General features: G+C 36.1%; 2 protein-coding genes across 2 annotated transcripts; both read right to left on the bottom strand.

Moving 5' to 3' along the window:
- Positions 1 to 2765: 2765 nt before the first annotated feature.
- Positions 2766 to 22159, bottom strand: Pef (penta-EF-hand domain containing protein peflin). The gene is made up of 4 exons (XM_085958175.1): positions 21976 to 22159; positions 9092 to 9251; positions 5133 to 5276; positions 2766 to 3927 (listed from the first exon to the last, which is right to left on the bottom strand). The coding sequence occupies exons 1-4, from the start codon at positions 21985 to 21987 to the stop codon at positions 3701 to 3703; spliced, it is 543 nt and encodes a 180-aa protein (XP_085814301.1). The 5' UTR covers positions 21988 to 22159; the 3' UTR covers positions 2766 to 3700.
- On the bottom strand, positions 9338 to 12404 carry lbk (leucine-rich repeats and immunoglobulin-like domains protein lambik). The gene has a single exon (XM_085958165.1). It carries the CDS (start codon positions 12280 to 12282, stop codon positions 9484 to 9486), a length of 2799 nt encoding a protein of 932 aa, XP_085814291.1. The 5' UTR covers positions 12283 to 12404; the 3' UTR covers positions 9338 to 9483.
- Positions 22160 to 22217: the final 58 nt, after the last annotated feature.

Genomic DNA, 22217 nt, shown 5'->3' with positions numbered 1-22217 from the left:
AGGAGCACAGATAATATTAAAAATGATAATTAATAGCAAATGCTACTACAAAACATGAAGACTAATTAATTAGCATATTTTATGGTAATTGCCAAGTGGTTATGTTATTTCGTATGATTATAATAAAATCGGCTTGTCTCGCTAACTCTTTCTTGTTACTCACCCTAACTATTGAACCTTATAGAAAATGTGATACATATAAGTTTGTGTTTATTTGCGGATAAAAGATACTTACATATAGACCGACTTCTATATCAAGGCATCCACGTTACAGCGTTGCATGCACTGACACTATGTCATGTGGTTTTTGTGGGCTGATACTTTTTCATCAGACGCTCTTTGTGTGTTGACTTGTCATAGCAGATACCCTATCTCCGGTACTATTGAGAGGAATTAAAAGCTTTCTTTTCTATTTCTCTTTCTTTTCTTTCTCACAATACTTCTACATTCGAAATAATGCTCTTCGTCTGCTTTCGCAAGTTTAGTCATTCTAATGTTAATAAAAACTCCATCCAATATCGAACACACTGAATTACGGGTGCGGATTGACGTAAAAGACTAGATATGAAAGTTGCACTGTACTTTGTGTTATGAGAATAGCTACACTCCGGTCTATTGCGTTTTTTTTTCACAAACTACCTATAAGTGCAAGTTGCGTTATTATTTCAAAGAATAATTGTTAATTCAACAATTTTCGTATTTCGTGGAATCCTAATTAGTTTTAAAGTATGTCACTAACTCAAATGGTTTAAAAACACTGTAATAGACTATTATGGTGTAGTTAATTCCTTTAGGAAACCCAGACCCATGTGGTTAGCATTAGGGATTGCAATACTGAATGAATATATCAAAACCGGTATTCGTTAAAACATATTATAGAAAAAGAGAAGTACATATCAATAAATACAGCTATTAAAATATATTTAAAACATTATTTTATAGTAACTTAAAGTACCTACTTACATTTATTATGTTGACCTTTATAAATATGTTTAGATCATATATAAAACTGCTTCTTCTTATTGTGCCATCCCTAGCGGAGATTGGCCACCAAAGCGATCTTATATTTGTCGTCTGCTACCCGGAACAGTTCAGCGGAGCTGCACTCGTACCAATCACAGAGGTTCTTAAGCCACGAAATGCGGCGCCGTCCTCTGCTACGCTTACCATTGATCTTTCCTTGAATGACAAGTTGGGGAATAGTGTACTTTTATCCTCTCATAACGTGGCCGAGGTACTGTAGTTTCCTGGATTTGATACTTCGTAGAACTTCTCGGTCCTTCCCCATTCGGTTGAAAACTTCCAACATTTGTCACCCGGTCAGTCCAAGATATTTTGAGGATGCGTCTCTACAAATACTATAAAGCGACAATTACATTGAGCTACTTTACGAGCTGTTTGTTGGCGAATTTACAATCTGCCTGTAAAGTCGCCCAGTGTAATCATCGAACAAGCAGATTGTAAACACTACCAAGAAAAGTTGAAAGCCGATCAACTTTACACGCTACACGCCGGCGTGTGGGCCTACTGCGTCTGCGCAGTAGAGTGTAGTAGCAACATCCCGGTAAAAAAACGAACTACGTTCTGTCAAAATAGTCGCTGGCTTGTGGCTTCTCAGCGAATGGAAAGTTTTGTGTGTCATCATCATAATCGCAGTAGCTGAATCATCCGCTATTAAATTCGCCAACAAACAGCTCGTAAAGTAGCTCAATGTAGTAATTGACGCTTAAGACCAGGTACAGGAAAATCTTTCTCAAATTTAACACTTGTTGGATGTACCATTAACGTTGGATCAAGAGTTATTAAACAATTGTAAATATTTGCCCTAAATGTTTTCTTTTTCAAAATATGTTAATTCATCGCGAAATTCTGTAAGTATATTTGAAGGATTTTGTTTCATTGTTATTTAACTTTTATTGGTTTCAGTCAGTATATTTGCGTTTTTTTTTTAAATTTATTTTACAAATAGTACGTAGTAAGTAATGAAAAATAATATAAAATTTTTCCAAAAACATGCTACCGAAGACACGGGTATTTTAGATTTTTGAAACCGGTATTTCGGTATCGATAAATAATTGAATACCAGTATTGTAATCCCTAGTTACTAATTATTATGCTGTACAATGAATTATGGAAAAATGACAATTATCACTTCTGTTTGAAGATAGCATAATATGGTCCTCCATAATGTAGAAGTATCTCAAGAAGTGCGGAGTCGTGTGTTAATTGTTATGACTGTATTTACATTAAACTGATTGGATTGGTTTGTCTCGTTCGGCATTTCTGTGTCTTACTTTCTGTCATAACTATCGAACCCAACAGTAAAATGTGGTATATGTAATTGAAAAACATTCCAGTCCATCGAATTTTATCCGTGGTTATGGACGATTTTACGGGTCTCCCACCGCAGATTGGAAGTTTTTACAAGCTGTCCATTATGACATCATATTATTGAAATGTGTTTTAATTGTTATTTTCCTACGGTAGCTGCATACTATTCAGACACTGAAAAGTATCATGTAGGAAATCACTATGTACCTGGCAATTTTTCATAAACCCATCAAGTCTACCAAATGGCACAGTAATTATTTATAAACAGACTATCAATACTGATAATTTAAAGCCATGATAATGTAGATTAGAATTACAATACAATGAATGATAAGAAGCACTTTTGATAGAAGTTTTTTAAGTGTAGCAAAGTTTATCAACAATTTTATTAGATTCAGATAATATTATTGTATTAATAAAAATTATATACAGGTGGAGAAATAAAATACATTTTTATTACATTATTTATTTATTCTTTTGTAACAGACTTTTATGACATATTTACAGCATGGAATGAAATTAAAAGTTTACAAAAATTAACAGAAAAACAAATCGTGTTTTAATTTCTTAGAAATTATTATAAATAATTATAACATAGTGAGGTCAAAGTTAATAATATAATCAATGTAAAATAAGAAACTACATTTTTTGAAAGCTTAACTTTAGCCGCCAGCGTAAACTATTATTAGTTATAGAAATTATGTTAATAACACATAGCTTCTAAATTTTTTTATTTATTTTTATTCCTCAATGAAATAACCATTGACCCGTTTTCATAAATTGGATCAAAACTAAAAGGAAGCCCAATCTCATTTCAGTGACAATAATTTTTACAAACCAGCTTTGCTACGCTTTTAAAAATGCAACAATGCAACACCTGTTGACAGTTAGTGAGTAACCGCAACACATAAGTAGTCTCAAGTAAAGTAAAAAGGATCACATAGGTTACAAGGTATATAAAAAAAATACGGGTGCAAAAATCTCAATTCTTATTTTTACATGGCAAAGACGTCGAGCTCCTACAAACATAGGTCTTCAACTGACCGAAAATTTTTACGCAACACTGGACGCGCGTTAAGAATAAAAAACAAGCCTGCATCAATTTCACCACATCAAGGTACTTGATTCCAGAGAAATAACATTATTACGTACACAAATTCATTTCAAAATACATTTTCCAAAACTACAGCGAGGCCTATTTGATCTATAAAAATGAATATCATAAAAATATTGCTTTATAAGTAAAAATATCGCATGGGATTCAAATTTAATTACTTTTAGCCGTGTTCGTGAACTCGAAAGCCAAAAGTGACAGTAAAAAATTATTATGAATGTGAGGTATAGAAAATGAATCCTAAACGTCGGAATATCATATGGAGCAACTCAAAGCCACGCTGAGGAACTCCTCAAAGCCGATTGTGATGATTCCCTGCTGCTGTGAGTCTCTGGACCGGAAGGCTTCTGTGAATCGTTGAATTTGGACGCATAACACAATAAACTGGTCAACTGAAACCTCTCGTTTGTTTACTACGTCGCTCTTCGTTATAAGGAATTTGACAAAGTCTGGCGAAAACCTGAAGCCCATCTGACTCAGAGCTGAAAAAGAAAAATAATTTTTAATATTATGAATTACATTTTTCTATTACAGTAAGCCCCCTCCGTTAAAACAGTAAAACTTCTATTAAAAAAAATAAAATTCCAATTTTGTAATTTTGTAAAATTATTTGAAATCGCAATAGATAAATATAGTAAATTTTCGCGAAAATTTCGAATTACTGTTTTTGTACTAATGGGGTTTTACTGTATATGAGTCCAGGCAAAATGAATTACTGTTGAACAAAATAAAGTCACTGGGAGATTAAAAAAAAATACAGAATATAGATAAAAATAAACATAATGGAATCCTTTCGGTACTAATCAATCAAGTGATAATATGAATGGGCAACACACATATTAATTACATTGATATATCTTTATCAATATTAAAAAATGATGATTGAAAATTCAACTAGGATTTATAGCTGGAATCAGTTTATGTATTTACTTATTATTTTGCACTAAGTAAAATATTTTTTTTATCAATAATTTCTCCAAAAGTTTGGACAAGACAAATTAATGATCCAAGACTTTGAAAAAATCATGATCAATTGGGTAACATAATAGAAAATAATAGAAAAATTAAATGTGTTTTATTTTTTGATATTGATTGAATTCATTTGGAAAGCACATAGCGGGCATGGAATGATTTCACTAAGCAGGTGAATGATTGATTGGATAAATTTTAACAAACGGTTGGCATCTATGACACTGTAAGCCCTAAAAATCTAGATCTATCTGGATACAGTGTCACCTAGAAATATCATATTTTTTTCTCTGGCTTACTTCTCAATTTTGCTGGATCAATCTGATAATCAGAGTGTGTCGTAAAATCTGTCAATAGATAATTCGGAGAGCATCTTTCCTCTACCATATTTATAATAATACTGATCCAACAAACTGTTAGATCGGTCACGTATTTAGAATGCTAGGAGATACCAGCGCGGATGTTCATATGCGGATTCCCTAAGAAAAGCTAGACAGCCAATACTGAGATGGCAAGACTGCCACAGGGAATTATACATTCAATGACACCTAATAGGCATCGAACTGCTACTGGCTCTGAACCATTACATTTGGTAGAAATACAGGAATGCTCTGCCAAAGCAACTGGAGAGCGGTGATGACATTGAAGCAGCCCAAAAACCACCAAGAGTTGTAATGTCAAAAATAGTGACAATTAACATTCAAAACGTGCAAGAAACCTTGAGATAGCTCTGCTTCCTCAATATGTCCGGACTGGTCCCGGTCATATGTGTGGAAGACGCTGAGCCACTGGTTGATGTAGCCGTACAGCTTCCCAAACTCGTCCACGTTGATCGTTCCAGAGCGGTCTCCGTCAAACATTCCTGAAAACATAATAGGCGACTTTAAGAAAACACAAACAATCACTGAGATTCATGACGCCTTGTCGTATAGCAAATGTCTGTATTTTCATATTTCATTGATTTTGCTTGTTGTTCCATTAACAAGGTGGCTGTAATGAGATACATGCTCCATGTAACCATGTACACATAATGGAGATCATTTGAACAAGCATTTTCAACCCATTGAATTAAACCCACAGATTTAAAAGGAGAAAAATGTGGACTTAAGTGCAACCCACATTGAGGTGCATGTTACCTACTGTCACGGCGAAAATTTAGTCTATGGTTTCGTCATTTTGCAGAATATTTTTAACGGAGATGGTCTTCGTAAATTCACTGAAGAATGACACTGATGAAGAGTGCCTACTATAATGTATTAGTAATTTGAATTATTATTAATTATTCATGCTAATTTCAATTAATTTAAACAGTTTCTACGTGTGCATACGTTAAAATTACGTTTGACATGTCATCCATAGATAATATTTTTAATAGAACCCAACTTGCAGACCATAGATAATAGACAACATTCTCACAGAAAATACATAGTGCCAACCGCTAAAAACAAAAAATCGTTATTTTGACATGACATTCTAAAAGTGCAGGCATGTGGAATATAATAAAAACGTTCAAAACGTTTTCCAGGTGCCGATGCAGTGCAGTTCAACGTGAAGTGTCCTCATTCTTGTTTTAATGATTACAGCAGATTTTGCCAACTCACAACGTTCATTTAAAGGTTTAAAATGTGCTACGGGATGGGAGCATCAGTCTTAACATTTTAAACACCAAGAACAACGACATTACAAACTTTTTTTCCCATTGCGGCAGCCTGTGACAGTAGGCGACAAGCACCGTGACATGCACCTCAGTTTGGGTTGCGCTTAACAGTCACATTAAATTTTGCAGTAAATTTGACTAGGGTTTTTAATTACATAAATTATTGTATAATTTTAATATTTTTAAAAAATTCGTGTAGGTATGTATTGAAACAGTTTTTTTCTTTTTAAATATGTAGATAAATTAGGAGGATTTTAAGAAATATATAAATGTTTTTACTAAAGTCGGCGCCAAATTGACTCCATTGTTTTCAATGGGTTAGGTTGGAGTTCATGAATATATGAATAGTTAATTTATCAAATCTCATGATTGGTCATTTGGTTGAAAAGTTAGGTTATTGATTGCTAATATTCTCATTTTAACACTCCCGTTGCCACGATGGTCTCGGAGTTTAGAAATGACCTTAAATCATAGATACCCCACTTATTATTATGTATATAAACGTCTACTTTTAGCTATTTGTAGATAAAATATTTAGGCATAAAAAGAAAAATATGTCGGTAGTTGAATTGAATGTCTTATATGTAAAATTAATCATTTTTCGAAAGTCTAATCAATATTTTGATAAGACAGTGACAGGGCTATCTAGAAAGATATATGTTAGAGAAACGCGCATAATAGTAATGTAAACATGAGACACTATTTTAAAATGTCATTTGTTAGTCAGAGATAGAAATTTATGTCTTTGTTCAACATAATTCTGTGAAGGATGCATTCAGCCGTAGCCTCTTACAATATATCGAACCTTGAATTATAAATGTTTCAAATGCATCTGACGATAAACGCCAAAGCAACCCTTAATGTAATGTTATAAGTGTTCATTTTAACAAGTCAACTTCGCTTTATATGCCGTTTATTCCAAAATACTGACCGGAAAGGCTCAGTTTTATTGCGCCCGTAATAAAAATAAATTTACCCGCATTTTGAATACAAACCCTTATTGCCAGGTATGTAAGAATTACATCGGTTTGTGGGCCATGTGTATTTGAAAACTTCGAGCGACCTAAAAAAACATACTATTATTTGGGTGCACAGCAGGCAGTCGAACGGTTAGATTTGTGCGTACTTCCATCATCTACACGTCGATTATCAAATTGACAAATATTTTTGAAAATATTTAATCATGCCGAGAAGATATTTAACAGAGGAAGAAATCAGGGTGGCTGCAGAGGAGTTTTGTGATGACTCTGATATTGAGTTTGAAGTGAACGACAATAATATTTCGGATAATGAAAATTTAATAGAAGTTTATAATATATAAGTATTAAATTGCGGTACCTATCATATTATCCATATGTATAAAAGTAGATTTTTCTGGGGATACAATATTACATTAAATATATGTTTATGTATTTTATTATTGACTATAAAACCTCTTGTTATGAAATTATCTAAAAGTAGGTGTGATATATCTATAGTCTAAGAGGTATAGACTTAATACGTGCATATAGGTTCAAGTAACGTAGTGATTTAATTTTTTTAATGTGTATTATTTCAACATAATAAACATAATATTAAAATATATTTAGTGGAAACTATACGATCGGAGTATTTTTGTTGTTTAATTATTCTTATGTAAGTATATTTTTAATGTGTTTTAAAATCCGATTTTTAATAAAACCTAATAACATGATACAATAAGATCACAATTTTTAAAATTATGTATACAGGGAATCGATATTGCAAAATTATAACTATTATTTTATGTGGTAAACGTGATAACGCAAGTCCATGCAGATGTAATGCTACCTAAAAACATCCCTCGTTCGCTTCGGATGAATTAGCCACCCCCACTCTCCGTGAAATGACAGCGTGTGTTGGTTGTTCCATTTAAAACAGATCGAGACATGCCGTGGTTTGGTTATGACGTACATTTATCGATGTTCGATTATTATACACGATTATAAGATAATTGCATGTGATATACACAGAATAACATATTAAACGATGACTAAATAGTATTTAAAAACATACTTTACCTTTTGAAGCAATCAATTAGCTTTTAAAATGCCTTAAAATGCCAAATTTCCATCGGGACACTGAGTGGACGGCATGGGATCGGGCGTAATTTTTTTACCATGGTAAGGGAAAGGTTAATTAGGATGGTATTTGTTTATGCGATGAGATTATAGAAATATGTATCTCAAATATTATGTTTTCATGAAGATCAAGAAAACCATTTATTCATTCTATTACTGACATTAACCCACTAAATAATGCTGGGAGGTATTAATATGGCAGAACCCGGGGGCCGCAAATTTCAATGAAAAAATAAAACTTTGTAAACATAACATCTTCTTTGGAAATATATTAAAAGTATATCATAAGGACAATATGTAGGATTTTGGTTAAGTATTTCACCATGGTGATGAATGAGATGGCAGTGTGTGTATAATATATTAAACTATTTGAAACAATCGACCGGGGCTAGTATAATGAGATTAAAGTACAGCGTCTATACACACACATTTTGTATGACTGGCTTTGCACGCACGGAATTGTAGAACTTGTGGCATACATAGGGCTTGAAATGGAACAGAACGCACAGGAGCGCCGTTCCGGCTCGTGAAATTTGTAAAAATATTGCTCCGTCTCGTGGAAAAAATATGTTGACCATCTGAGCTAGATAGGCCATAGAATAGAAAATCTAACACACTTATTTTTATAAAATACACTTACGATTTGATGACTATGTAAATATCTTCAGAAAATTTGTCGAGCGCTCCGGTTCGTAAACTTTTCCATTTCGAGCGCTGGGCATACATACAGTTAAATAAGTTTCTTCACTTCACTCGTGCATTTGCCTTGCACTAGATTTTTTTTTGCAAGAAATGTTTGTTAAGTAACCAATATTGAGAAAGCATGTGAATTTACCATGCAAAGCCACCACCAACGACTTGAGAAGTGATTAATTACTATTTTACATTACTACATAATAATATTATTTGAAATATAATTACCTATCATGAGGCGACATGCAGTGTCGGAGAAGTTCTTCCCTTGAGAATTGATGAGGGCGGCTTGCAGTTCGACGGCGGTAATGTGTCCAGATCGGTCCTTATCGACGGCCGCAAACCACTGCTGCACGTCCGGGGATGTGCCCCCCTGCCCGTACCCCGGCTGATCGTCCATATCACAATTTTAATCTTATCAATATTAGTCAGGAACTAAGGCAACTAGTCGAAATATAATACATAAATAAATTCGCATCTCTCGTACAAAAATACACGTTACTCTAAGAGGCGCGCGGGCACTGTTCACTTATTACACTATTCAGTCTCGAGAGCAGATTCACTTTAAAAATAAATAACAGGGCGACACGATTCGGTCCTCACGGCCGAGACTCCCGTCGCTACGAGTAAGGATAGTTTCGCTCTGGATGGATTCCGTCGCCAGTCTCCGACGCGAAGCAGATGGCGGGGCGTGAGGCGTCACCGCCAAAGTAACGGACAGCCCCGCCCGCCTGTTCCAGCAGGCAACGGCCCTCATCGAGTGGGGCAGTTGGCGGCTCGCCATACGGAGACGGTCCGTCTGATTCGCGGAGCCCGCCGAAATCATCAGCCGTCCCGCCTTCCAGACTGCTCCGCTTGGCTGAGTCCCCCGTCCCGCTGTCCTTGCATGACGACCTTTCGGATGCATCGTCACTAAAGATCCGGGGGGCCACCCGCTCGCGCTCTGTTGGCGGGGCCACCGGCCGCGGGACATCAGAGGCATAGCGAGGTAGGGCGCCATTCATTCGTTTCCTCGTTTGATAGATAATTACAACCCACACAATGGAGGTCCCGACGGCGCAGCACACCACGGTGATGATGATGACGCCCGTCATGTCGTCCTCACCGGGCGCGGCCGCTGCGGAGGGCAAGACACGCAGTTCGGTGGAGCCCCTGGCTGAGCCAAGGGAGTTAGCAATTTCACACTCATATAGCCCCCCGTCTGCGGGTGTTGCCCCAACTACCACCAGCAGCTGGTCTTCAGCCGTGAGGAAATGCCTCTCGGTGGGGGCGATGGGTGCGCCATCCTTGAGCCAGCGCAGGGAGGGGCGGGGTGAACCGGATGCTCGACACTGTAGCACGGCTGACTCTCCAGCCGATATCTCTTTGTTTTCCATCTCGCTCACAAAGGAGGGTGGCTCGAGCACAGCGAGGGTGGCATTGGCGATCACGGCACCCGCTGAGTTTTTGGCTGTGCAACTGTACACGCCTGCATCCGCTGTCTTTGAGTCAATTATGAAGAATGCACTGTCGGAAGGCATGACGTGCATCCGTCGCTCACGAGCGGCAGGAAAATCATTGCCGCCGTCTTTCTGCCAGGCGATCTGTGGGGCGGGATCCCCCAAGGCCGCACACTCCAATTTAGCTGTCTCACCAGCCCTTACCGTGATGTCGATAGGGGACTTGGAGAACCGTGGGAGGATAACGATGGTGACGCGAGACTTATGCGAGTATGTCGTCCCGTAGCCGTTAGACACGACGCACTGGTACTTACCAGCGTCGGAGTCGCTAACATTGCGAATGAGCAGTTCTGAGGTGGCTAGTGTGGTGTTGGGGTCAGGCGCAGAGGCGTGCTCCACCACCACGGGGTTGCTTACATTGGCATTGTTCCGTCTCCAGAGGAAGTGTACGCCGGCACCGCCCCCAGACGCTGCCTTGCAGTGCAACCGGGCTGTTTCGCCCTTGATTGCCATCTGTGTCTTGGGGTGCTCTAAGATCCGAGGTTTAGGCGAATTGTTGCACGTGAAGTTGTCACGGTCGAGGTTGGCAATCAGTTTGCCTCGGAGGGCGGCCGGATATGCACAGACGGCTCTCACAGAAGCAGGCTGTGGTGACTTTTTGAGACGCAGCCATAGCCACCGCAGCTGGCAGTCGCACAGAAGACTCGTGGAGTTGAGGTGGAGCTCTCGAAGGCTCTGCAGTGGCTTGAATGAGTGTTCTTGCAGCCAAGTTATGTTGTTGTCATTCAAGTTAAGCGTGACGAGTGAGCCGAGCCCCGTGAATGCCCGGTCACCAATCGACTTGATGTGGTTTCCCGCCAGGGAGAACTTGAGTAACGCGTTAAGGCGGGCGAATGGGCCGTTCATGTCTTCCACTGTCCAAGATATTCGGTTGTGAGCCAGCAGCAGCACCTCTAAGTGGGGCGTGTGGCTGAAGGCGTTCTCAGCAATGGTGGCTATTTGATTGTTGTCCAGTTTTAGTTTCTTCAGATTCGAAAGATGCTCAAACGTGGAGCCGTTAAGACCTTCCAGATTGTTATCGGACATATCGAGGTCTTCCAGATTCCCGCTGAATTCCCAGCATCCTAGTTCGAAGCCGGAGAGCCTGTTGGAGGCCATAGAGAGAGTGGAGAGTGAGCCAAGGCCGTACATCCAGCCCTTGGAGACACCAGATATATTGTTGTGATCCAATTGCAGCACGCTGATGGAGTTCAATCCATAGAACGCCGCGTCCATGAAATACCTGATCTTGTTATGGCGCAATCGAAGAGTTCTGAGATGTTCCAATCCTTGAAACACGAGACCGTCTATTTTTGGGATCTGATTTTTGTTCAGCTCCAGGGTTTTCAGAAATTTGAGACCGTGGAAGGAATGCTTGAACAGATGAGACAGTCTGTTTCGGTTTATCTTCAGTTCGATGAGATTCGGCAGATTTTGAAACACGTCTTTTGTTATGTTTTTCAGAAGGTTGTTGCTCAGATGCAGGATCTTCAGGGAACTGTTAGGGGGGAAGCAATCGGGATGGAGTTCCTCAACGGAGTTATTATTTAAATTGAGCTCTTCCAAGAGCGGCAGGGAGGCGAGCCTCTCGGACGGAATCGTTTGGATCTTGTTATAGTGCAAACTCAATTTTCGTAATGATTTCACTTTTCCGATGTGAGGAATGGAAGAGAATGCATTTTTGTTTAGCTGCAGATCAGTCAGGTTGTCAAGATTCGACAGGTCGCAGTTCCAGTTCTCCTTCAACTTGCAAGTACTCAAATCTAAGGATTCAACCCATGGTGGGAAGCTGTCAGGCAATGCCAGGATGTTGCCTTCGCTACAGTCCACGTACGTTCCTAAGCATAAGCAGCTACTCGGGCACACAATTAATTCAACTGCAAAATTACGACCCCAAAGCGGTAATGCCATAAGCCACAATAGGAAACAACGGTACCCCATCTTAACACTTGTTAGTACAAATGTAAACTTCCTCGCATTTTAATAATGTTCCGCGAGGCATTTTGAACTAATCACTGGTATTTAATGGTAAACGACTAAAAACTAGTGTGAAAATCACCAATATCGTTAAACGTACACAGTAGAAGAGTCTTAAATGTTCATATGCAAGACAGCTCTCGTAACACACCGACCGCCATTTTGACAGTATAATACATAAATAAAACCAAGCTTGTTTAACTAGTGATGGGCAAAATATTTGATATGAAATCGATTTTTCAATAATCTCAAACCGAGAATTTTTTTTTCGTAGAAAAAACGTTAAAATAAATACTATATTGTAAAAAATAATTAGTACAGCACGTTGAAGTATCTATTACATAATATTTTTTTTATGGACGAATATTTTTCTTACGTCTTTGTTGTTAATATAAAAATAATGTAGTATTATTTTGAATACCGTGTGAAATTGTACCTACCTGCATTTTTAACCATGTTTAATCCTGATCATACGGGCCGTAATGGTTCAAATAATACACTATATGACGATCGGTCACATATATGTCGAAAAACCCGTTTCTTATGTTGGCGTCCTGTGTCATAGAGTGTAAATACGATGTCATAGACTGTCACATATATGTCAAACGATCTATGACGGCCTTCTATGTCATAGATTTTCGGCTCAGTGTAAACACCTCGGTAATTTTGTGTGACACTAGTTTATGTCTGTGACATCTATGCCGAACATGTTGTCATATATTGTTGTTTATGGGTCATAGATCGCGCGGGAAGTGTTTTTCTGTCTTTGATTTCAAACGCCATCTTAACAATCTTGACTACTAAACGAAACAATACCTAGTAAAAAATGGACAGAAGAAGTCGCAAAATCGTGTTGGAGTGGACGGATGAAATAATCATTAATTTAATCGGATTGGTAGAAGGTAATCCACTATTGTGGGACTGTACACTGACTGATTATAAAAACAGGGTCCAAATCGTACAAGATTTGGGCCTTGAAAGCAGTTCTCAGTACTCGGTGGATGATGCCACGCGTAAATGGCAGAGTTTACGGTGCCAATACAAAGACTATAAAAATAAGGAAAAGGCGACAAAGAGTGGCCAAGGGACCAGCGACAGGTACCACGTGAGATGAAAGTTTTTCGGCCTCCTGAAGTTCCTTGGCTGTGACTCGATAGCTGTCGTCACTACTTCAAATTTAGCAAGTATCGCAACGATTTTTATTAGACATTCCACATCGAGTTAAGTGTTTCTCTAGCGGCTAGCTATTCCAATTCAGATAACGAGCTCTCTTTGCAAAGTATTTATAATATATTATTATTCTATGAAATGTATAAAGGTACCTAGGTACCTATCCACAAAAGTGTAGACAGCATTGAGGTACGTTCCTTCCTGAAACTTGGTATTATATTAGGCAGATGCTCTGTGAAATTAAACACAATATTATCCTATGACCATTCAGTCTCAGTTCTCTTTTCAATTGATGACTTGTTTAGGCTATTAAGCTAGGTAAAGATACTCTACTCCATATCGTTGTGATCTCAATTCTTGATTCCTGATGTTTTTTTCGTGTGCATCGAAATCTTCCAGCGACAAGCGTACAAAATTTTTATACATTGCCGTATCCTCAGCTCTTAGCTCTCTTATTAAATTACTGTAGCATCCGAGAGTTTCCCGTCTCGCAATCCACTCACGAACCCAAACTCGTCTGCGTCTTGGTTTTTTATTGTCTACCAACAATAAATATGCCACGATTGCCGCGGCAGTAGCTCCATCTGCCGGCATTATAATATGATATGGACAGGAACCAAATAGATAAATAAATTTAAAATCTCACTAACAAGCCTAGGTAGGTACTGATTTATTTCGTTTTATAATTATTATCTGTTTGACGTTTATGAAGGCGTACCAACCATAAAGTTTGTCAAGCGTCATGTTGGTAGTATTTATCAGTGGCAAATATGTGACACAATAGATTTTACGGCATCGTGTGTAAACGGATTGGCACATACTGGTGTCATAGAATCTATGCCCACGCCTCTGTCATAGATTTTTTTGACATATATTGGCTCATGTGTAAACGGAATGGCATAGATATGATCATAGACACTAAAACGCTCTTGTCACATATGTGCCCAATCGTCATATAGTCTATTTGAACCTTGTAATGGGGCCAGTTTTTCATTCAACGCTAGCAAACTTTTCAAAATTTATCTCGTAAAAATGTGTTTTATCCACGTTAATCATCTCATTTTTTTCAAAAATAATATTTTGTCATAAACCAACGAATTGTAAATTGTAAGAAAAGTAATTAATTTATGCAAAAGAAAATTCGCTAATAACTAGAGAACGTTAAATATTATTTACGTAGGTATTTATAATATTAGTGCTAAATATTATTATATAGCTGCTTGGGTTAAAGGCGCAGTATTTACATTATACCATATCTGTAAAATGGTTGTAATAATTATTGTTTGAACAAACATGGTATTAGTATCAAATGAAAATATTAAATTGCCTAAGAACATTCCAATTTCAATATAATATGGAGGACATCACTAGCAAAAAGTTGCCAGAGACTAGAAGTAATCATAAAATTATTCTGTCCAATGTTTTTATTCAAAGACCCGCGAATTTTTGAAAAACACGGTGATAATACGATTATACTAGCAGAGCCATAATTTCGCTAGTATTTGTCAAATTCTGGGATTGAAAAATACTAATCCCATATTCCCGGGGATTGAAAATTCTGTCCACAGTGTGCATGAAACATTTCAGGTCACAGCAAAGCCATACAATGGCATCAGTTTGAATTTGTTGAATAGAAATTATGTTTTTTAAATATTGTGTCCATCGTCTATTGAAAAAGAGGGTAGCCGACTGCACTACTGCTACGTGGATCAGAGGTTGCGATACCGCTGACTGACTTATTAATCACATGTTTTTATTAGTTAATATAATGTGTATCTGGATCTAGGACTGGACCCAAGGTTAAGCATAATATGGCACACAACCAACTCTTGGCATAAAGTAAATTTAGATACCCCCATGAAGAGAATTGTTATATCCAATTATAAAAATATATTTTACTATTCAGAAAAAACCCGTATGTAACTAACTGTGTAATATAAGTTTTCCTTTAAAAATAACTATTTTTAAATTCCACTTGATATGGGGTGGGAGGTCCATATATCGACGTTCTATGTCAATCCCCGTTGACCTATATGAAGAAAATGGCATTTTGATGTAGGCACTAAAAACAACAAAAATACTATAGTAATAGCTGAGCCCGGTGAAGTAATGTGGATAACCTAGAATGCCACAGTCACAGTCCTGTGACTGGTGAAATAGCGTCAACTCACTCTAATGCCCCTGGTCTCTTAGTGATATTTCCTAAGCAGTACGGGTTTTTCAGTGGAGATCATGTACAAATAAAAGGCATTGATGTTGCCTGCAGCGGCGGCTTCTCTAATACCATGCATGCATGCTGCACTCCTTTTTCCTAAACATCACTCAATGTGCAACAATGCTGTTCATAAATCATCACTCGTTTATCGCAATTTAATCCAAGTAAATTTGTACCAAAAGCATGTACCCACTGAACAGTCATCGAAAACGAGCGCTCGTGTGAGCGCCCTAATATCGATCTTAGTTTGACATTTATATTACATTGTGTAATAACAGTTCAACTCGACACACAACATTTTATGGCTGTTTCGGTCGCAGCACAGCGTTCACAAAATTCGACACAAAAAAAGTATACGCGGAAAAATGTAGTAACTGAGATTTAGCAGGATTGATAAAAAAATAGATTTTTTAAATTTAAATTTCATATAAATTCATTGGAAATAGGCTGATATTGAATACAACTTGATTATCAACATAAATATTATGGATACGATCCTTAAATCGTTCTATATTTGAATATAATTTATAAAAAAAAATATTTTAGTTACCATGTTCTTTTACCAAGTGAGTGAATTATTATAACATGATGTCATATTTTTAACAATTCCTGACTGGCGCGAAGTTTTATTGTATTTTGTAGACGAAGCGAGTAAGAAGGGACTGACGCCTTGTCGAGTCGAAAAATACGTACCTATCTACTCAAAACAATCGATAGTAATATTTTTTTTTAAATATATTTTCTTGAAATATTATTTACTTACAATACAATTCAGTATGGTTTCTGTCGTTGCGATTTATAGTCGGCTTTTTTAGGTGTTTTGTCAAGTTATTTCGATAATTTTGTTCATAAAAATAAAATTTGAATAAAAGATTCCTAATAATACATATATAATTATTGTTTAATCAGTGAAGTGTATGTGTTTTAAAATGATGTCGGTAAACGTAGACTTTATCAAAAATAATAAGAATTCCTTCGATGAAAGAGTCATAATAAAAAAAGGATGGTCCGATGACATCTGTGGAAAGTGAAAGGTGTTTTTCAACCCTTTAAAGAATTAAATCGTCTTTAAGAAATACCATGAATCAGGACAGACTTAACTATCTATCTGTGTTAAGCATCGAGAAAAAACTTTTACAAACAGTTCCAGACTTTAATGAAAAGTGATTGAGGTGTTTGCTAAATAGAAACAACGCCGAATTGATATTCTTTTTAAATAAAGTAAGAAAATTTTTAGTGCACCCCCAATGAAAGCAATGTTTGAAACCACCGGCCGCCACTGGTTGCCTGCCAACATGATGGATGGACGATATCGAACTAATCTGACACGTAATCCGCAGAGTGCCATGATGGCAGCAAAGCAGGACTGTGAAGACTGGAGGAGGTAGTGAACGAAAAAGACGATGTAAGATCATAAATTAAATGAATTTTTCATTATTTCGACTTTTTTCTTTCTTGTTTTAATTGTTTTTCCTAAATATTCTTTCACACCAATGCTGTCCTATGCATAAAGCAACGTGTCTTCTTTTTACGAGTTCATGTATAGAAATCAATATAAGTCTACAAAGATCAGGATCAACTAAAAACGTTTTTGAAATATTCTCAATTTGATAATTACTGAATAAATATAACATCTTTTCTCATCATTAGAAATGCGACTACCCAGGTTGGGCCTTGTATTCCTCCAGTCACTCTCTCCAATTCTCGATATCCCGAATGGCTGCTCTCCAATTCGGTTGCCCTAAATCATACAGCAGTCGGCTATCATGGTGCAGTGGGTAAAGTGCTGGCCTTTCATTCCGGAGTTTTGGGTTCGATCCCGGTGAGGTCACAATATATTTATGTGATTTTCTCAAAGTCTGGGTGTTCGTGATTGTTTCACTTCTATTACTAAATACAATACTGTTTCCCTACACAACTGTCATTGGGCCTCGTGGCCTGTTGTAGTGTTATAAGTAAAGAATATAGCAGTCATGATAGTTGTGTGATCAAGTCAGCGAATTTTTGATCAGGTTCCTTTCTTACGGTTTGCTGGATTGTTAGTGATTACATTATTTCTCATAGAAGTAAAAAAAATAGGTTTTAGTTTTAAAATTGTGTGGAATAATGGAATTCCATCAGGTTCTACAATTTTTAATTAACATATCATTATTAAATATACACAATACTTATGTAACATTCACGGACTAAATTCTGCAATGAACAATTGAGCATAGACAAACAACTAACAAGATTTTAATCCCTGGATCTCTTTTCTATTCTTTTATAGTTAAAATCCTATAAAAGTTAAATTATAGTTATAGTATATTATAGTATAGTTATAGTTAAAATCCTATTAAATTCTTTTATAGTTAAAAAAAATGTGAATCATTGAATTTGCTGTACACTAGAATTATAGAAAATTATAAAAGATCAAAGAGATTGAAAAATCTCTTTGTAAAAGATATACTACAATCCGTATAAATATTATTTGTGGTGAAACAAAGTGGTCAATATCAAGTATTGTTTGGTAATGTCAGTGTTTAATTAATTAATTAATTCTGTTCCTTATCGCAGTCGATAGGTAATAGTTTTTTTGAATAAGTTTTAGAGTCCGTCTATGCATGCAATTGTCTAAGGTGCGTTGATTACGGGATGGATTTAGGTTGATTGCAATATAGGTGCGCCATAGAAATTGAGTCATGAAAATGTAAACAATGTGGACATTCAGTAAGTATTATATAATATGATTTCATGGAACTTTTGAAAGAGAGGCTTTAACCATTCATATTTCTATTTCCTTAACTACCTCACATGGAAACCATTTTCAAATTACTATGAGAAAGCCCACATGACCTAGTCGTATCACTTGATTCGTATTGCACCACTCATGGCTTGCCGCAGAAGTGAGAAAGATAAGATGTAAATCCCCACACTTTAGATTAAGGCATAGTTCCTCCTTACCGTCCTGCAGTAGATTCTTTGGATAGTAGGAGAATAGTTTGACGATGAATCCAATGAGTGCACAAAAGAAGACCAAAACATTTCATTTTCCCTACGAATAGGAAATTCAGTATATTATCTATGCTATGATGCAAGACAACTATTGTTTAATTAAGTCCCGTTTACATGATAACCATCACGGAAGAATCATCTCCAGTGACCCGTGTAAATGCACATTCATCAACGTATAATCCTGAATTAAAAGTGAATGAAATTCAACTGGTTCTACTTTTTGATCACTACAAATGATTCCAAAAGTACTGTGCACTGTGCGCCTGAGTACTTCATCATATTTACATAGGTACGTAAACTGTCATTCTGAATTAAAAACAAACCGGTTAAATAGATGTTCCCATGATATTACATCGCATTACCCATGGTTTTATCCACCAAGGCCTCTTCTTCCGGTTCCTCTTTCTCTCGATGAAATTTCTGCATTCATATAACAAATAATCACAAATTGTAACCTGCAACGCAATTTTACTTAGCGTCATTTTGGAATGAATTGAGTATTTCACTTTCGGTGACACGTGTAAACAAAAAGTGAATGTCTGGATACAATCTCCTGCGGATGATCATCCGCAGTGACTCATCTAAATGAGCCTTTAGTAACGTCTCAGTATCCTCAGCCAAATATAATATGTTTGTTCAAGTTGAAGAATGGTACTGGTGGAGTGTGATAGATCACTACCTACTTCAAAGTTGGACATGCCTGGTCATGCAGTCAATAATCGTTCTGGTACGCTTGTGTAGCAATTAAAGATTAAGCATTTATCATCATCATATCTATCAATTGATATTATCATCAATCCCATCATTTCTACTGGAGGCTATTCTTCTGTCTAAACTCCAAGGATGCAGTAGTCTTTTATTCTTTACTTTTCTGTTGAAGAGAATCCTCTTGGTTTGCTGGTTGTTGTTCATTCCTTGAGACCTTGCCTATCCAAAGCAGTTGTCAACACGTGTGAGGATACACGGATCACTGTAATTAGTAGTTTCTTAACACAAACTTAACAAATAATTATATTATCACTATCCTCATTTCAAAAATGATAAACATGTCCATACAACTTAAACTTTCACTTATTTTAAAATTATAATACATTAGAATCTCGGTTATCTGGACCTCGATTATTCAGATTTTCGATTATCCGCATTATTTTTTAATCATCAGTTTATACGATTATAAGAAAATGTACAATTTGAAACATATTATATTTAGTAAAAACTGTATCGATCATTATTTATTATTTTTTCGATTAAGAATCTGGATTTATCTTTATCTGGACAATTGTCAGCCCCAATTGGATCAAATAATCGAGATTCTACTGTAGTTATGAATGCTTTTCTTTGTTAGATTTTTTAGAGTACAATAGAATATACTTAAAAATATCAATTATTTTCTAGTTTAAATAACAATATACCAACAGGATATTTACAAATGAAAATATATATCAAAATAAATAGAAGAGAGCTTCCTTAGTAGGACTGTAGGTGGCAGAAAATAATCTATAATACATAATAGATATCACAGTTTATGATATGCAATTGCAGATTAAAAACTTTCAGACAATTGAGGCATCTAATTCCAATAAGCGATAAGTCCACATTTGGTTAAAATCGAGAAAAAATACGCACGTATTCTTTGTATAATTTTACACAATATGTATTGATCTATAAATTCCAAAACGCGACATAACCCTACGAAAAAAAATATTTTAATTCTCGATTTATTACAAAAAGCGCCAAGTCCGTGTTTCATATTATTTAAAGCTTGGTTGATTTGCGTGTGTTTAAGTCAACCAATAAGGGAACGTTCAATATTGAAAAGGGCGTCTCCCATGCTGTAGCATCTGGTAAACTTAAGACAGTGCCACGGAAATATGTGCCTTATGCGGAGTAAATTAAAAAGTGAGGTACAAATAGCGCTACGTCCAATTTTATTTTGCCTATATTAATTACATTTAAGAGTTTATCGGCTGAAACAAATTGCCATTTGGTTCTAATTTCGACATAGAATACAACGGAAAAAATAATCTCATGTTAAAACAAATAATTGAAGCTTGAAACATAAAAACGTTGTTTCCCGAAAATATTGAATTGTGGACTTGTCGCTTTTTGTAATTAGACGCTTCGATTGCATTAAGTATCAGAAAAAAAATGAAATGTCTATCTACTATAATAAGCATTATCGTATTGTTTATAATAGTTTATGTTAGTTTTATAATAGAGAATTCGGTTATGGTGCCGCAGATGACTGCATGACCATTTAACATTTTTTTTTGGCGGAAACAGTTTATCCCATTCAGACAATTATATTAAAAACTGTTTCCTGTCGGCGGAGATGCTTTTCGGTCCAATAATTGTTAATACATTGGACGCTAAAGACGCACCTAGCTTAGGTGGCCAATCGATATAATTAGCATGCTATTTAAATGTGGTAATTAAAAAAGTAATTATCTAGTCAGCAGTCAATGTATTAATTTAATGTTTGATATTTTCATACATTTAGATGTATCATTATCACACATTAAGGTTTGATTAGGTTAGGTTACGTTGGGTTTGGTCTAAAATGGAAGTTATAAAAGGTCATGCGGTCATCTGCGGCACCATTACTGAGCATTCTAAATAATAAAAGAAAAAACAGAAAACAATGCTTTTGCAAAGTATGTTGATGATTTTTTCCGAACAGTGAAGAGAGAGTTCATTGTTTTGTATTTGACATAGGTACTGTATGATCTTATTGCTACCCGCCTTATACCGGATATTACTTTAATTAAAATCACATCAAATAACTCTGATACACAAAAATCGTCTTGTTCTGCTTAATTTTATATAACGCCAAGGTTAGGCGGCCAATCGATAAATCTTCGACAGTAGTATTATTTTTCTCAGGGACCAAAAGATATTTTAAGGACCATGAAAAACTTTAGAGTTTGTGGAATCGATATCTCCAATACATTACTGTTGGCTAATTAAAAAAAAATACATAATCCAACAGTTGAAACTTCGTAGGTTTAAAAAAAAGTTTGAATAAATTACACAGCACTCGAACTAAACTGAAAGAACCGACTGACAGCTGTCAAACTATTGACAGAAAGATACATTATAAGGAACTAAAGTTTAACCTCCAATATAAAATAAATACGCCAGTGAATAAAATGATAAAGCTATTTTTGAAGAGAACCATCCGTATAAATGATACATGACGAATTAAAACAGGTTTATTAAATAACAAATACGAATTAATTTCATATTAAAAAGATTGAAATATTCTGATTGGTACTCACGTTATATGCCATCCTAATGAATTTGTAACACCCCGCGTAAAGTAATCTACTTGCTCAATTTAGAAACGTGCCTTTTTGAAGAGTTGTTAGTTCAAAGGTTTGTAAACAATCACTTCAGTTTACTTATTTATTTTATAATATAGCAAAAACTGACAAACTAATCAAAAATAGACAAGAGGTGTGTGAACCACAAACAATAATTTATTTCTGACGTTTGTATTAGAATTAGAAAAAAACAGTAT

This window comes from Rhyacophila brunnea, unplaced genomic scaffold (genome assembly GCF_057557595.1).
Source record: "Rhyacophila brunnea isolate RB1 unplaced genomic scaffold, BYU_Rbru_1.0 scaffold_7, whole genome shotgun sequence".
NCBI classification, from domain to species: Eukaryota; Metazoa; Arthropoda; class Insecta; order Trichoptera; family Rhyacophilidae; genus Rhyacophila; species Rhyacophila brunnea.
This window is presented reverse-complemented; position numbering and strand designations above follow the sequence as displayed.

What these genes read in the sequence shown, in the direction of transcription:
- lbk (XM_085958165.1), bottom strand. Translation starts at nt 12,282, where the DNA reads ATGGGGTACCGTTGTTTCCTATTGTGGCTTATGGCATTACCGCTTTGG.
- Pef (XM_085958175.1), bottom strand. An exon ending in TGCATGTCGCCTCATGATAG is followed by an intron (nt 5,277 to 9,091) that starts GTAATTATATTT and finishes TTATGTTTTCAG; the next exon opens with GAATGTTTGACGGAGACCGC. An exon ending in GGAAGCAGAGCTATCTCAAG is followed by an intron (nt 3,928 to 5,132) that starts GTTTCTTGCACG and finishes TTTCTTTTTCAG; the next exon opens with CTCTGAGTCAGATGGGCTTC.